Source organism: Trichosurus vulpecula, chromosome 4, assembly GCF_011100635.1.
Source record: "Trichosurus vulpecula isolate mTriVul1 chromosome 4, mTriVul1.pri, whole genome shotgun sequence".
Taxonomy (NCBI): Eukaryota; Metazoa; Chordata; class Mammalia; order Diprotodontia; family Phalangeridae; genus Trichosurus; species Trichosurus vulpecula.
This window is the reverse complement of record NC_050576.1, coordinates 40,485,628-40,503,521: the sequence shown is the minus strand read 5'-3', so window position 1 is coordinate 40,503,521 and position 17,894 is coordinate 40,485,628. Positions and strand designations below refer to the sequence as shown.

The window sequence follows — 17,894 nt, the reverse complement described above, 5'->3', positions numbered from 1 at the left end:
TCATGTAAAGATAGCCATAAAAATAAGATGAGGGGAAAAGAAAAACACCTGAAAGACAGAGCATTGTCACTTTCTCTTCTGAGTAATGAGACAAAATGTTCAGGACTTTTGGCTTTTATTCCAGGAATAGATTATTTAGCGTACTTAGGGTCTCCTCCTCCTATTGTGTATCTTCTTTAATTGGCCATAAATAAAGTCTTTGGCCTTGTCTGTGTGCCATGCTAGACAGGAAAACAATTGTCAAGATTATGAAATGATCCTGTTCAGACTCACTTTATTATTCACAATGAAATACATAATTTGTGGAACAAGTTATTTTTGGAAAACAATTTATTCAGGAATTACATAATTTCAAATATCTTCCAAAATACAATTTACTAGAATGCTACAAAAGAAATGAAATACAATAAGAAATTAATCTTAACTGCCATTAAATATTTACTTTCACTAATATATACATACGAAATGCCACACAATTATTTTGCTTAGCCTTGGAATGTGCATTATGTTCCATACTGCTGCATCTTCATGTCTGTTTCTCCAACCTTGTGTTAGGAAGGCTCAATCTCAGCACTTTATACAGTTCTTACAATGGGCAAGTTCAATGTTCATGAAACCTTAAAATACATGGAGCAATTTACAGCTGCGGTAGTTTGTCCACAGGGGTGTCGAATTTGAAGTCTGCAGGAAACAGATCTGGGGCTCGAGGATAGATGAGTCTGTAAGACTGTCGGATTGTAACATCAGCAACTCCAGCAATATCTCCAATTTCTAAGAGGCCCAAAACAAGCAAACATAAAAATTACAGACTCTATAGTTTTTCTTTTCCCACATTTATGTTACAACGCGTTCGTATCAGAAAGAAATAGAAAGGTCATTTTTCGAGAAGTTGATAAGAGTTGAACTCCTGCTTTAGGCAGTGTTTACAGCATGACTGAGCACCACCTAAAACCTCAGCCTGATAAGACACAAGTGTACTTCTTTATGGCACAAGTCTCTTAAAGAGCTGTGTCCCGGTGAAATCACATTTTCATAAACCATATTGTGTAAGCTCTCTAAATTTTCCAGTCAATCAGACTGCTTTTCACTCCAGCCTCATTTTCTTTCCTTTTAAAAATACTGATGCTACTGTTAACCAGTTCAGCTTTACACTGTCCTCCACACATTATAATCCTTCAATCCCTTTCCACATGCTAACCTTGGACTAGCTTCACCCTCTGCCTCTGGACAGGACTTGTATGCTGGTGGACAAAGTCACACAGCTGTGCTGACTGGCCCACATATCAAATGTGTGCTCTTGCTGCTGCTCACCAGTCTTCTCACACTAGAAAGTTATCAGCTTCACCATTAAGTCTAAAGTTGTGGGGATGTGGCGGTGAAGGAAAAGGGAGATAAGACCAGCACTTGGATTTTCGGAAACTGTTCCCTGCTCTTTCACCACTGCTTTATAATGCTGTTAATTTTATTAGCACGGGTGGCTATAAAGTAGACATTTAAGCTGATAAAACTAAAACTAAGACATACAGGGAGACCTTGATCTCATGGCATCAAGTTTGAGCTATGTACCAAGATACACAAGCTTAGACACACACACAAAAACCCACCCACTCTCTTCAATAACCAACCACCCTTCAAAGGACATTAGTTCAAATTTCCTGGAAAACATAAGGCTTAGTCCTCAACACTTATACCTAATTATGTTATAGAATGATCACTTTAGTCCATATTAGCATAGGAAAGTATAGCTGGAGATTGCATGAAGAGTCCTTACATAAACATTCCCTTTTTGGGAAGGGGCTGGCAGCTGCTCTACAACAGCCAGTGGCAATGCAGGGACAGGGGTCTTCCTGACTCTTTGGCCAGGATCCCCTGAACCCTAACTCTCTGCCGCTCCATTAAGAGACATACAAATAAAACAAAAAATAAATAATGGCCTTTTCCTTTTATACAGCGATAATCATCAGAGCTGTCAGATTAAGCCATAAATATTTCATGTCATTCTAACAAAGTTTACTTACAGTATTAATGAGAATAACTGAACTCTGACCACACCATACAACCTCTGAAGGTGAAATCTGTAGTGATAGCTTTTCAAAGAGGGGAAAAAAAAAACAATACCACGGAAGAAGTCAGAAAGCAAAAAAGTTTAAAGAGGGAAAGGATTTCAAAAAACCATTGACAGCGGTTTGAACAGTTTCCTACCAGGAAAAAAAGGAGCACTTGGTTTTAGAGTCTGGTACCCACTTAACAGAAGGCTGAGCCCATCATCATGCACAGAACCCACACAGACTCCTATTGCCACCACTGGCCCTAATGAAACACTTACCTTTCTGGGTCCTTTTCTCTGCAGAGGCTTGGGAGGCCATGTAAATCGCTGCAGCAGCCACAGAAATGGGGCTCCTGCCAGGCACCAGGTCCAACTCTACAGCTTTCCGGGCAATGTGCGTGGCTGCCATCTGTACTTGTTTAGGAAGACCGAGGTTTGAACAAAACCTTGACATGAAATCCCCTGTTGTGATCAAATCCACACTGGTTTCTAAAGCCTTCAAAATTAGCTTAAAACACCGGCCTATTTCTTTCTTGGAAATCCGTGATACAGCACATATTTCTGAAGACAGAAACAAAACACACGAAACTTTAGCTATAGTATAATTTAGATCATATTATTTAAGATTTCTTAGTCAACAAAAATAGTACTTTTTCCCTTAAAGAGAGAAGCATGAGGCTATAATAAGACAATATATTCAAATTCTGTCTGACACGTTGATCATTTAATATTTATCAGAATTTCAAGCTTCTTCATCTATAAAACAGGGATAATCATTTTCAAATTAACTGTTATATTGAGGAAAAGCTTTTTGCAAACCTTACACATTATTAAAACAAGAACTATTGTTCTGTCTCTATGGATTCATTAATGTGATTCTCTGATAAATACTTGAGTTATTTCAAAAATTCAACAAATGAGCAAATAAAAAATATCAAGCCTTCTCTTGAAGAACTGAACATAAATAGGGAATCCTCAACTCCTTCTATCTCATGAGGGCAAGAGTGGGGACAGAGATCCACTAGCATTTCCAGAGGAATGCTGAGGTGCTTCAGTTTAAGTTGAAGATGCCCAAGTTATCACTCCACAAGGCTATCCTATGTCACCAGGCTTCAACTACAAGATAATACAGTCAACTACTATATCAAATTATTCTGTTTTGATAAGTATGCTTAGCGTGAAAAAAATTAAGGTAACAAAATATTTAATTAAAGGATAAAATAGTTGAAAAAAATCAAGACAGAGGGAGAGGTAGAAACTGTCTGTAATCAAAGCAACAAAGGGAAACTCAAAGATGACACTCAAGTAGGTCAAACTGCATTGTGAAAAAGACTGCCAAAAAAAAAGATGTCTGTTACAGATACTATTTAAGCTACTGCTGAAAACAGATAATTTACTCAGAACCTGTTTTTAACCAGCATCTATGAAATTAACATTTTTTGGATAATAAATTTAATGTCAGTAACATACCTTTAAATGTTCTAGGAACACCCTCTTGTCTACAGGCAATATAGAGACAAGCGGAAGCTATGGCATCATTAGCTCTCCCCTTCAGGCTCTTCTGTTCATACACTTGCTTGAATAAATTATTTGTTCGATCCTTCAAATCAAAGAAACTAAGTTTAATTAACTCTAGGCCATTTAATTAGCCACAATATCAAAAATTCATATGCTCATTATATTATGCAAACTAAGTCAATGCCAGCACAGTTCAAGAGACGTAGACAAGAACTCACAACTATATTTCGAGGGAGGTTGATTCTGTCTGCCATGGTGGTAATTTCTTTGAAAGCGTTCATCATTGCACGATCAGAACTACTCATAGTTCTGCGATTTTGATACTTTGAATTTCCAAATTCGTCAAAGCTTGCTGCTCCTGTGCCCTAAAAAATAAGAATTATAGATCTAGGTATACTGCTAACTTCTTTTAAAATTGCATATATAGAAAACAAGGTTCTTTGGAATGGGAATTGTGATTTTAACTAAATGGTATGAACAGCAAAATAATTACAGAATTTCTCTTGATACAATTTTTAAAATAGTGTATTTACTTTATTTATGTATACATTCAAAGTCATACTAAACTACCAAAGTATCATTTTTATAGTTACAAAAAATGGTAACAAAACTCATCTGGAGGAACAAGAGGTCAAGATTATCAAGGGAAACAGTAAGAAACAGTGGTAAAGAAGGGGCCAATTTTAGCGGTGCTCCATCTCAAGCTACGCTACAAACTAGTAATCATCAAAACTATTTGGTAATGATTAAAAACCTGAGAGGCTGACCAGTGGAACAGATCAGGTATAGAACAAACATAAGCAAATGAACACTGGTAGCACAATACTCAAGAAACCCCCAAATCCCAACTACTTGGGTAAGGCTCCACCATTCAACAAAAAGCGCTTGGAAAGCAAGAAGCAATTGGGCAGAAGAGGAATAGACCTTGTGCCATATACCAAGACAAGCTCCAATATATGATTTAGATATAAAAGATCACACCATAAATAGGAAGAGCAAAGAAGGGAACTCTGGATAAGGGAAAGAGTTCATGCCTAAACAAAGGACCCAAAAGGATTACAGAAGATAAAACAGAAGATTTTTTACTATATCAAAATCAATTGTTTTTACAAAACCCCAATATAGTTAAAACTGGAAAAATTAAAAAAAATCTTTTCATCCAGTTTCTATTAAATGTCCAAAAATCAAGCTATACAAGTTAACTGAGCCAAATTTATAAGATCAAGAACCATCTCTCAAATAAATGGATGTGAAAAGGCAGTTTTTAAAGGACGAAATCCAAACTATTAACAGCCATATTAAAAAAATGCTCCAAATCACTAATAATTAGAGAAATACAACTTAAATATCTCTCAGTCTACCTCACACCTATCAGATTGGCAAAGTTGGCAAAAAGGGAAGACAGTCAGTAGAAACCAGGCATACTAATGCAACGCCAGCAGATGATGAGTTGGTCCAGCCATTCCACGAAGCAATCTGGAATATGACCCAAAGGTCAATAAACTATGCATATCCTTTCACCCAGTAATATAATTAGCCTCTCTTTAGATGTATAAGTATGTGTGTCTCTGTGTATATGTGTGTGTATATATATGTATATATGTAATATGTATGTGTATATCCTCTCAGATTAAAAAAAAAAAAAAAAAGAGGACCCATAAATACAGAAACATTTAGAAAGTCAGAGTGTTCATCAATTGGGAAATAGCTGAACAAATTATGATATATAAATGCCACAGAACACTCTCGTGCTGTAAGAAATGGTGAAAGGGATGGTTTAAGAGAAACCTGGGAAGACTTGCATGAAATGACAGAATGAAGTGAGAAGTATCAAAACAACTTATACAATAGTAACATGGTAAGGAAAAAAAAAACCTTATTTTAGAACTCTGATCAATCTAGTGACAGACCATGACTCCAGAGGACCAAAGAGGAAGCATGCTACCTTACCCCTCTCAGATAATTTATAGATTAGAGATGAAGAATGATGCACAGACAATGGGACAACGTGTAGATGCTTTCTCCTTCACAAGCAGTATATGTTACAAGAGGTTTGTTTCTCTTTTCTTCCCTTTTACCCCCATGACACACCCCACCCCCACTACATGGAGGATGGAAGGGAGAGAGAAGGTAGGGATAGAACAGCCAAAAGGAAGAACAAAAGAAAAAAAGATCAATTAAGTATTTTTTAAAATCCTCAGGAAAAAACGGAAGGAAGTTGGAAAGAAGCAAAGACAAGCAGTACACTTTGAAAGTTCTATGCACACAGAAGTTCATTTTCATATTTAATTCTCCTCTCTTGATCTGGTATTCAGAATGCAAAAAAGAATTCTTTTAAAAAGGTGAATTATTCAAGCTACCTGATATAGAACAACATACACAGCCTGCAGGCACTATTTGCCTCCCACTAGCCTTTTCAGTTTAGATAGCCTCAGTTATTTGCAGATTACTGCATCACTTAAATGTAAGAAAAGCAAATGAACAGAAAATCATAATCCAAAAATCAAAGAATACACATCTACAAGTTCAATCCATCTCAATATACTGACCCAAAGTATCAATCCCCCCAAAAAACAAAACACCAAGCATGTGATCCAATTTCAGAGCAGAATTCTTTCAAATTCGCCAAGAACAATCCATAAAACAAATATGAATAATAATCAGTACCTTTATGAGGTAAATATGGTGTTGACTTTAAAACCAGTTATAAGCTAAAAAAACTATAGAGACCAATTTTGCTAATAAACAGATACAAAAATACTAAATAAAATAGCAGTCAACTGAAATTATAGCAATACATTGAGAAAATTGTTCATTATGACAAAGCCCAGTTTATGGTAGGCTGATTCAATACCTGAAAGACCATAATAAATAATGTAAACAAAAACTCTCCAAAACTACAATTTTCTCAACCAAATTAGAAAAAAGTATCTGATAAAATTCAATATCAATTTATGATACAAATTCTAAAGGAATGGTTAGAGATTCCCTATCCCCAACACAACTGTAATATTCAATGGAGAAACATTAGAAGAATTTCCACTAAAAACAGGCAGAAAGCCAGGATGCCCCTATCAGCACCTTTTCTGACAAGATTATTGCAAATGCTAACTACTTTAATAAGCAAGAAGATATCAGAGCAAGTAACACTGGAAATGAAAGGGTCCAAGTCTCATTTGATATACCCTGAGGGTATATCAAGAAAATGTTAACTACCTTAACTACCAAAATTAATGGAGAAAATGAGTTCAAGTTGCAGACTTGACTAACCCACAAAAATCACTCATGTTCATATTTACTTGTAATAAAGATGAATATACTAGATTTGTATAAAAATTATGAATAAAGGAAGGCAGAAATAATCAAGGGAAATAGTAAATGATTATAAATGGATTTGATTAGTATGGTAAAAACTGGAGCATTTCCTAAACTAATATATTTAATGAAATATTAACCAAACCACTGAAGGGTCTTCTTTACTGAATCAGACAAAAATCATAATGAAATTATATAGAAAAAGAAAAGTTGCTGAAAGGGATCTTGTACTCATGGATGTTAAAACGCATTACAAAGTGATTATTACTGAAACTTGTCCTAGAAAAATAGACCAAAAGAAAGAAATAGATATACCAGACACCCAATCATGTATATACAAAAGATTAGGTTTTTTTTTTTTTAAACTTTTAGAAAATAAAAACTAGGGAAAAGATCCATTTTGCAACTGCACTTGGGAAAATTCATTTGCAATTTGGTAGAAAAGGGATTTGGATTCATACTGTATCAATGAGTTCCTTCTTGTGATATACACAAAAATTGGAAAAGACCGAAGAAAACAGTAATTGAGTATTTTTTGCCACTGCTGAGGGAGGTTTAGGGATTTTTTAACTGAAAAACTGGAGGGAATCACTGAAGACAAAATAGATATTTTTGCCCATATAAAAATAATTTTTGTACAACAGAAAAGAAAAAGTTTTAGAAAAATATTTACAGCAAAAATAGATAAGGTGATAAAAAAGTCAGTTGTAACTCCCAGGCCACAATGGAAAAATGGCTAAAGGAGATAGGATTTTCAAAAGAGAAAATTGCTCATTACTAATAATCAAACTACAAATAAAAATAACACTGAGGTAATGTCTTCCACCCAAAACTGACAACAATTTAAATTAAAGAAACAATATGGACAAGGTTGTGGAGAGAAACAAATATACAAATCCACTTTCTAGCTGCACACCAATACCTAGGCATTATACAAATTATCACAGATATCCCTTGGCCCAATCATTCCAACACTGGTGATATATTCTGAAAGTGTTAGCAAAAAACAAAACAAAAAGCTTTTCAGATTTCTGCAACAGCACTGTATGTAATTTCAAACAAAAAACTAACACCAAAAACCTTCCCTCAAAACTAGAAGCAATTAATATGTCCAACAATCGGGGAATTGGTTAAATTGCGGTATATGAATATAATGTAATACAAGATAAAATCAAGATGGACAACTATGAGGAAAACAAAGAAATATGTTACTTTCAATATTGAAATTAATTTGGTTACTAAGCAAGTTTAACTACTGCATTGATAGTAAAAGTTTCTGCTAGTTAAAAAAAGAATCTGAGTTTCCTCACTGTTAGCTAGAAACTATACTTAAGAAATGGACAGGAAAAAAAAAAACAAGAAGAACAAGGCAACCACCAACACCTTTCTCCTCCCCCCACACCTGACTTAAATGGGACACATTCCAAAGTCCCTATGTGACACCACCATAAGATGTATAGACCATTTCTAGAACAATAATTCCCATATCTTGCTTCTGTGACAAAGCAAGGGTGCTCAGCTACATACATTTTATTAAGGTTATAATGAAGTTTTTAAAATTAACTTTCACACATACAAATGATGTACACAATTTTGAGGGAAGAGAGAATGTTATGAAATTAAACTAATGATAAAGTGCCACCAACTCCAAGAACGCTGGTCACTGCTATGGGAACACACACTATCAATCAATCTCTCCATGTTTAAATGTCACCTAGAACAGTGGGAATTCAAGTATCAAACATTCCATTTATATATTTGCACAACAGTCAAAATCTGTACAGTTGGGTTGATGCAAACGCAACTCTATTATGAAAGGACAGAGCCTTTACAGTACTTCCTTTTTAAAAACCACCATTTATAAAATCTCAAGTGTCCTTCAAAATAACAAAACTAGTTTTTCCCTAATCCTAGCTTTGCCCAATCTCTGGTAGTGGCTGCTTTGGGGACCTCCCCAACCTCTTTAAGCTCCTGACTGAGCCTTCCTTCCACCCTAAAAATGAGCCAGCAAAGAAAAGGGACACAGTTACCCTGTAACAGAGACATCTTTTGCCCTGGGCTGTACTCTAAATTTAGTTAAGGTGAAGTAAACATTACCATGGAAAAATCACTAAGACCCTCCAAAGGTCATATATATCTCCCAATTTAAATGCCATTTCTTCCCTTTTCCGTCACACTTCCATTTTTTAAGACAGATAACCTGATTTACATGGAAAAACCCTGGGATGTTAAGAACGTCTGACTTAGTTCACATTTCTTCTAATGGCTGAAAATGAAACGTCATAATTTAGTCCTTCCACCAATGTCAGGTGAAGCACAAAAGAGAACAGTTTTCCAAATGACAGAATATACCTTGCCAATCATTGTGGTCAAGTCTCCATCACTCAGGAGAGGATTCTGAGAGTCTCCAACCCGAGATGGGTCTTTGGTTGCTTTGTCATTGCTGAACGTTCTCCATTCAGATCCCACATCTATAACACGATCACCTGAAGAAGCAATATACACAACTTTAAATTTAATCATTAAATTTCTGTTTTCTGAACACCATATAAAAAATTAAGTCAGGTTATAATTCTTCACTTTTCTCTATGGATGACATCAGCTTAAATGTCAATCCTCCTCTAGAGGCTTTCTTTTGAAGAGAGATCCCACCTTAAAAAAGACTGCATGTGTGTGTACGCTTGCACATACACCAATTAGCACAAAACAACAAATTCCCCTGAAGTGTTTAGCATGTACTAAAATTTCCACTATTCAAAGTTATAATTACCTTTAGAATTCTTTTTTTAAAAGTAAAAATTACAGGTGGGGCAAAAATTTTTTAAAAAGCAAGAAAGAAGAAAGACTTGGAAGTTTAGCTGTGAGACCCTGATTGCTTGTTTGGGCCTAAGCTTCATGGGTTAAACAAAGCAGCTGGACTAAATGAGCCCTTTCAGCTCTAAATCTTGTGATAAACTATAATGTAAGATAATACAAAGGTGACTCAGAACCAATTAAAGTACAATTGTTTTGAGGGGCAGTTGTTAGGTGGAGAGCAAATAGAAGAAATCAGTACAGACTATTTTTGCTTCAAAATGCTTTAACAGTTAAGAAGAAAAGAACTAAAGGAAAGGTTTTTAGAATATGGAAAACCTGATTAGGCTTGTAGGCAGAGGAGACTGGAGATAGTGAGAGACAGAGTAACAGATGGGACAGACAGACTGGAAGGCACAAATGGAGGACAGAGCCATTTCAGCTTTGGAGCCTGCACAGGTGGACAGATATGTATGTCAGAATTTTGTAAAGGAGTAACTGGTTGAATAGTATAGTGAGGATTAATTATAATATAATGATTCTATTAACGTCACCTGGGCAAAAACTTCATTAGTTGAGACATTATGCAGCACATATCCATATGCATCTTTATCACTTCCTATGAAATAATAAGTTTATATTCCACTCAGACCTTAGCATAGTGTCTTGTATTTCTAGGGACTCAATATGAGTTGAACCTGATGGAATGAACTGCCATGGCCTACCCTAAACCCTTGAGAATCAAATTCTAACAATCCTCAAACAATCAAGGTCAGAGGACCCAAAAGACAATAGAAAAATGCTTGTTGGGTGTAAGGATGCTGATACATGACCAATTATGACATTCACAAAAATGAGATAAAATTTTTCATCCCAAAAATGTCTGACTGGAAAGGGAAATAGGCTGGTCACGTAGTGAGAAAAGAGACAGAGGAAGATCTCCACTGCAGTGCCTAGATCCTCCACTGAAGTTTTACTGGAGGAGGGGGGACAAAAGTCACAGATAAAGTGAGGAACATTAGCCACTTTTACTGATGGTAGATGAAAATATGGCTATTTCTAAGTATTAAAAAAAAAAAGACTAAATAAAAAAAATCAACCTGTCACTGTTCACCTCAAGTCTCTCTTCACTCCAGTTTCATCCCCACCCTCTTACCAAAGTGATTTTCCTTAAGTGAAGATCTGACTTGGTCACTCCCTTAATCAACTACACTGGGCTCCCTGGTGCCTTTAGGATAAACTATAAACCCTTCTGTTTCACAGCTTGGCACCAAGGTCTCCTTACAACCTCTCGCCCTCCCTGAGTGACCCTGCCTAAGGGGCAGGAGTGGGGGTGGAGGGTTGCCTTGGCACTGGCAGTCTCACAGGTGTGAGTGTGTTCTCCATCCTTAACTTTGTCTCACAGTCCTGCCCCTTCCTTTGAGATGTAGCTCAGGAACAGAAATGAAACAGCCCCTGCTCTCAGAAGGTAGTTTACACTTCATTAGCAGAGACAACATAGACACAGATCCACATGAATACACACATATTCAAAAGTACAAGTTAATTGGGGGCGCAAAAGGAAAAGCCACATTTAGATAGCGATGCTTTAGCTGAGATTTGAAAGAAACCAAGGATTCTGAGAGGCAAAGATGAGGCACCAAACTGTCATGTCGTGTCAGAGACAGTAAGTCTGGCTGCACCATGGTGTACGTAAACAGAATAATGTATAAAGACCAGAAAGGTAATTAATAGTTAACTACTTGCTGGAATGGCATCCATCGACTATCAAAGTAAATACTGTTATAGCACTGTTCCAAACAGGATCGTAGGAGTTACATTTTCAAAAGGCCCATATAACTGTGGAGTGAACTAAAGGGTACCTACCTAAAGAAATTAAAATTGTGTGAACATTTAGGAAATCAGAAGATATGATCAAAGACATGTAGATGTGTTCGCATTGTGTGTGTGTGTGTAGTTATATCCTCCAAACATGTAATTTACCTACACACTTCCTCACTCTGTATGCAAATGTCTGAATATACAGTGTTTCTCTTCTGGCCCAAGAACAACTTCTAATAAATGACAAGTCCTTTTACTGCTCATTGTACCTTAAAGAAAGCAAGTGGACTTTTAAAGAAAATCTGGCATGGTATAAATAGAACACTCAGTACTGGGTGGTGATGTCATTTTTCCATACACAGGAATGACCTAAATGACTCATTCAAGTATCTGTAGTTTGAGTTACGAACCAGTCCCTTGTTAATGATTTTTAAATATACATATAGTCGTTCAGAACATTGCATTTACAAGAATGCAACTAAATTTCCAACACCTAAATCACAAAATGTATTGTGAAGAACCACCAAACCAAGAAGTTTAGTTGAGTAAGGGAAACAGAAAAATCATTAAACAAATACTTGAGGAAAGCAAACTTTTACGTGTTCTTTCAGAAAAATATTACGTATGGATCACAGGATCTTCTCAAAGTTTAACTGACTACAACAAAATCCTATTTACCCATGGGTGTGATACCTTTTGATGAGGAATAAATCTGTCAATCTGCCAACATCATGTAGGCTTTAAAATTCTAAAAACAGAAACTAAATGCCAAGTTTTATCAGTTCAACTTCTCAACCGCACCTTGATCTCTGGACTTAATTAACATCTATAAGAAGTTTTCCATAAAGGCCTCATTTTAAATGCACCAGCCTTTCATCTACTCACAGACAACAGTGCTGACACAGATGTTTTTCTATGGGGTAGTGGGGAAAAAGATTGGATTTAGAGCCAGTTACTAGAGTCTGGCTCTGCCACTCACTAGCTGTGTAACCTTGGACAAATTTCTTAATTCTCAAACTACATTAGCTCCTTCATCTATAAAATGGGGATGCTACAAGAGACCTGATAAAGGCTAATTTGGGGGGTGGGATATGTGGCACTGATTCAGTATCACTTCTGCTGCAGGTTGCAGAGACTGCCAGCCTTGAAAAGGGTCGTGCCCCCTCCCCTGACCCACTCAATGCTGACTAGAGGCCATGTTAAATCCAAGAGTCCCAGCCCATGAGCTCTGCTTCTAGGGTCTCACAGAGCCCCGGTCCCCACCGGACATCCAGCCGAGCAGCTCCTGCGGAGAAGTGGCCAACTACACTCATTGCCATAGATGGACAGAGAGGACAAAGCTCCAGGCAGAGCCGCCCTCCACAGGCATGATGCATGGAAGAAATCCTTCCCTAGCTGTGACCTGGCAACTGTCTCTGAAGGTGCCTCAGGCTCCCCTCCACCACGGGATACCAATATATCAAAAGCTCACATGGTTTGTTCATGGAAATGACCATAAATGAGATTCATTGTCATTACCTTGGGGGTCCTCAGAAGGACCACTGACATAGCTGATGTCAGTGTTATCTTTCCCCATGATTAAGTAATTGCCCAGAGACTAGGGACTCTCTTCCTTTTCTACGTGTATCTCCAGTGTTTTGCACACAGTAAGAGCTTAATAAATGCTTTTTCTTTCATCTAGAAGAAAAGCCTGTCACAGAATCAGAATCTGCGAAATGAAAGGGACCTTAGTGGCGATCAATTTCAACTGCGCACAAAAGGAAGCCTCCAGCACCATGATGTCCTTAAGAAGGAGGTTGTCTTCTCTGCCTGAAGAGAGACCACCCCCCCCCCCCACCATCGTCTAAAGACAGCACAGGATTCAAACAGCTTCTTTGGTAGCCATAGATCACTTTGGTAAATCATACTGAGCTTATAGTACACTAAAACCTCTTATCCTTTTTCAGAACAACTGCTGTTTATCCATGCCTCCCCCACATTGTATTTGTGAAGATTTTGTTTTTTGTCCCCAAGTGCAACACTTTACATTTATCCCAACTGATTTTATTAGATCTAACCCTGTGGACTAATCTATCAAGATCCTTTTGGATACTGATTCTATCACCCAGTGAGTTAGCTATCCCTCACAGCATTGTGTCATCCCCAAATCTGATGAGCATATTCATCCAAGTCACTGACAGCAATGTTCAACAGCACAGATCCCTGGGATACTCCACGTTGACACTTAACTGCTCACAAGCATCCAAGCACTTCTGAATCTATTTGACTCTAGTCAGATCTAATCTATATGCCTCTCGTCTCTTCACAAGGATAGTATCAAATACTTCACAAGTTTTGCTAAAATCTAGGTGAACTATATCTACAGCATGCTTCCCCTCATTTACTAGGTTAGCAATCCTGTCAAAAAAAAAAAAAGGAAATAAAAGACACTACTATCCAGAATTTGGTTCACAGGTCACAATGACAACTGACACCTAGTCTACAAGTACCTAAAAATCACACCAACATCAAGCCAACTGCTTGTAATTCAGACCATCATTTGGTGCCAGCCAAATAAGGAATGTATTTACCTAAGTCTGTGACCTTGGCAAAGTCATCTAATTGGCTCTTATGATTAGGCCCACAGACCACATTATTGGTGTCTTCTGAAAGAGAAGAGCCACATAAAATGAGGTCTTGTTATTGGGAAGCAAAGAAAAATTTTGAATGAAGAGTGATAAAGCATGCTTAATATAAAATAACTACACCTCAATCTTAACTTTTTAAAGAAATAGAAAATTATATAAAGAACATAAAGTTCTCGGTTTCAACTAAGTTTTAACAAGCTGGGAAGAAAATATGAGATTTACTTGAAGACTTTCTTTTAAAGTTCCTTTTAGGCAAAACTTTTGTTGCCTTTACAAGACAATATACAGTAGCACAGGAGTGGGGAACCTTTAGCCTTAAGTACCACATGTGGCCTTCTAAATCCTTAAGTGCAGCCTTTTGACTAAATTTTTTGGATTCAGTCAAAATGCCAAACCTTAAGGTTTTACAAGGCCACATGTAGCCTTAGGGCCAAAGGTTCCCCACCCCTGCAGAAGCCCCTCATTTCTCTAGAATTCTACCATTCAGTGATCTCACTTAAGTCCAAGACTGCAGATTCACAGAAGGGAAAGAAATCAGAAGCTACCCAGTTCAACTTTTTTCATGGGGATAAGGAATCTCCCGAGCTTCCTAGGACTGTATAAATTTCAGATAAAATTCTAACTACTATAAAGAAAGACAACAGGCTAATCATAACTAAATTAACTTTGGATTTTTTCTTTTTTAGCAACTGGGACAGATACTGACAAATACCAAATTTATAGACTGTCACAACCCAAAGAACTTATATTATTCAGCATTCTGTTTGCAAAGAGCTTTTCTCAAAACGGCCCTTATGAGACTGTTAAAGCACCTTCACTTTAGAGAAGAAGAAACAAAAACTCAGAGACAAGGGAAAGACACTGGTCTGTCATCCGAAAGTATTAAGTATTGCCTCTTTAGTTTGTTTCAGGCCCTCAGTGAGCCCTCAATGCAAGCAAAGGGTCTGTGAATGGACTTTCAGATCAGTGATCCAGCCTTCAGTGGGGACAAGCAGCATGAACAGGATAAAGGAACAAGCACTGAATCTGCGGTAAGGAATCCTAGTTAAAGGTCTGCTCTCCTATTTCCCAGCAGTGACCTCGGCAAGTCAAAACCTCTGAGTTGGAATTCCTCATTTGTAAAATGGAGAGGAAAAGTCTCTTGTAAACCTCCAAGTGCTCTAAGTATGAACTCTCATCTTCTTTAAGTACTGTTACATGCAAGTTACTACTAATAGTGGTAATAAAAGATCAGATCAAAAGTATTAGCCAATGCAAAGAAATGTTGCTTTTTTCACATTTCCAACATTTACTGAACATCTAAATCAACAAATGATTGCATATTTCCCTAAGTGTAGTATACTACATGCTACTTTGCTTTAGGGAATAAAATATAGGACTATGCCTGACCTCAGGGAGCTTATACAATCCCTTTGAAGAGGCAAGGCAAATACAGGAAAAGAAGAATAAATAATGAAAGAGAAGCCAAGAGCCTACATATGAATAGTGGAAACAAAAAAATGCTACAATTTCAGAAGTCATTTGATCGCCAGTTTATAAAATCTATGAACACAAACTGCAAAATACACCAGTTAAAGTATGAATATGCTGCCATCTAGTGATCAATTTTTAACGTTCCCAGCACTTTAAACAAAAACCAAATATCAATTCTAACAAGATTTTGTAATCACTTGATTATAAATGCAAAAGTCTTGCTTTATAAGCTCTTTAAAAATTAAAACATATACACACCCGTTCCCCCAAACTGCTAAATTAGCCAATTTTAGCTTAAAATCACCAAATTACAGTTAGAAAACCTCAATATGTCCAATTATAAAACATAAAACCAGCCAGATATTGTACACTGGATTCTGACTAGTTTTTAAAACAACTATTAATGCCAAGTTTTGAGTACAAATAAAAGTGAACAAGGAAAGCCAAAAATATGATCAAGGCTCAGAGTATATGACCATGAGAAAAGGATAAAGGAACAAATCATTTTCTTTAGGAGCATTTGGAGAAAGCAAGGGAAATCTTAATAACATTCTTCAGAAGCTATTTTTACAGACTGGGAAAATATCCCTACTGAGGTCAGAACAAGAAAAAAGGATTAATCTAGAAGACAAGAAATTTAGGTCAGAAATGAAAAAGTTCCTTGACAACAAAGAGTTTATATATTGAGAGTTGCAAAAGAAAATTATGCAGAATCCTTTACTACAGCTTTTAAGTGGTTTAAATCTGTGTCTGCTTTGGTAAATCTGAATGTGGTTTTAACCATATTATACTTAAGAAATGACATTGTAAACTTTCATTGAGGAGAATACCAAAATCTGAACTTAGGCGTTTGGTATTGTTGTACTACACTGAAATAAGTACGAGGAAAGGAAAAAGCATTTATTAAGCATTTGCTATACACCAGGTGCTGTGCTAAGCCTTAGTAAGTTGGCTTCCCATTTATTAAGCATCTAAATGTATACATGTTTGTCATTCACTATATACTTGGAACAAGCATTTATTAAGTGCCTACCATGTGCCAGGCACTGTGCTAAGCATTTTACAAATATTATCAATTGATGCTCACAACAACCCTAAGAGGAGGGTGCTATTTATTATCTCCTTATAGATGAAGAAACTGAAGCAGACAGAGGTGAAGTGACTTACCCAGGGTCACGCAACTCAGAAGTGTCTGAAGCTGGATTGGAACTCAGGTCTTCCTGACTCCAAGCCCAGTGCACCACCTGCTGCCTAATAAAATGCCTACTTATGCCAGACACCAGGGATGAAATGATGGCAAAAATCTCTAAAACCCCAAAATGAGATAGTCCTTTACTTCAAGGAACTTACACAGAGGAGCAAATAAAGGGGAAAGGGCTAGTTGTAGAATATAATCAAGATATAACAAAGATAAATATTCACAAAAATAAAAACAAGAGGGGGAGTTAAGAAAGAAGAGTATTCCAGGTGCTGGGGTCTTATGCTCATATGGCCAGGCAATAAAGAGCTCTTGCCTGACAGGAAATGATGCATAACCAGCCTGAAAAAGTAAGGTGGAGCCAGACTGTATGTATGAGCCTTACACTTTTAATAAATCCTTTTAATAAAAGAATTTGTTCTGTAAAATTTGGATTCAGTCAAAAGGCCACATTTAAAGATTTAGGCGGCCACATGTGAACTTAAGGCTGCAGGTTCCCCACACCTGGGTAAGGCTTTAAATACCAAACAGATGACTTTATATTTTATCCCAAAGACTACAAAACCAAAAAAGTCCGGGCACTGACAGGGTCAGACTTTAGGCATCTGCATGGAAGACTGGTGAGGGGAGAAGCTGGATATGTGCAGACCAACTAGGAAGTTAATGCAAACAATTTTGGTACAAGGTGAAGATTGGTGGTTGTGGGGGACAGGAAGGAGTGAGCCAATGACTCTACTCTGTTCATCTACTCCTCTAGTTTCCATGAGGCACCTTTCTGCTAATGACTCAAAAATTGTGCCTTGAGCCTAATCTGGCCTCGTTTTCTACGGGTCCCCCAATATTGTCACTGAGTCGTTCTGCCACTTCAAATTTAAGGAACATAATACCAAAGAGAAGAATGAGTAAATTTAAAGAAGAGTGACAAAGTAGGGAAGGCAGGATTCTGGAATCAGTAAATTCTATCTCCTAAATGGGGACAGGAATGGTGCAGCATTATTCTTCAAAAATATTCAGGGTTGTCATGGTTCTGTAGAACTAGTACCAAAAGGTGGGACACAATTTCAGGGAGGCAGATTTCTGTTCAATAAAAAGAGCCTCCTAA

At 37.0% G+C, this 17,894-nt stretch overlaps 1 protein-coding gene across 1 annotated transcript in view; it reads right to left on the bottom strand.

Annotated features, from left to right (window-relative positions):
• Positions 1-257: 257 nt before the first annotated feature.
• The window catches only part of GTF2B (general transcription factor IIB), a 31,972-nt gene continuing 14,335 nt past the window's right edge, over positions 258-17,894 (bottom strand). Inside the window, exons 3-7 of the mRNA XM_036758003.1 lie at positions 9,233-9,366; positions 3,784-3,930; positions 3,518-3,647; positions 2,327-2,608; positions 258-771 (exon numbers count right to left, since the gene is read on the bottom strand). Of these exons, the coding sequence (XP_036613898.1) occupies positions 638-771; positions 2,327-2,608; positions 3,518-3,647; positions 3,784-3,930; positions 9,233-9,366 (827 nt within the window). The 3' untranslated portion in view covers positions 258-637. The remainder of the gene's footprint in view (positions 772-2,326; positions 2,609-3,517; positions 3,648-3,783; positions 3,931-9,232; positions 9,367-17,894) is intronic.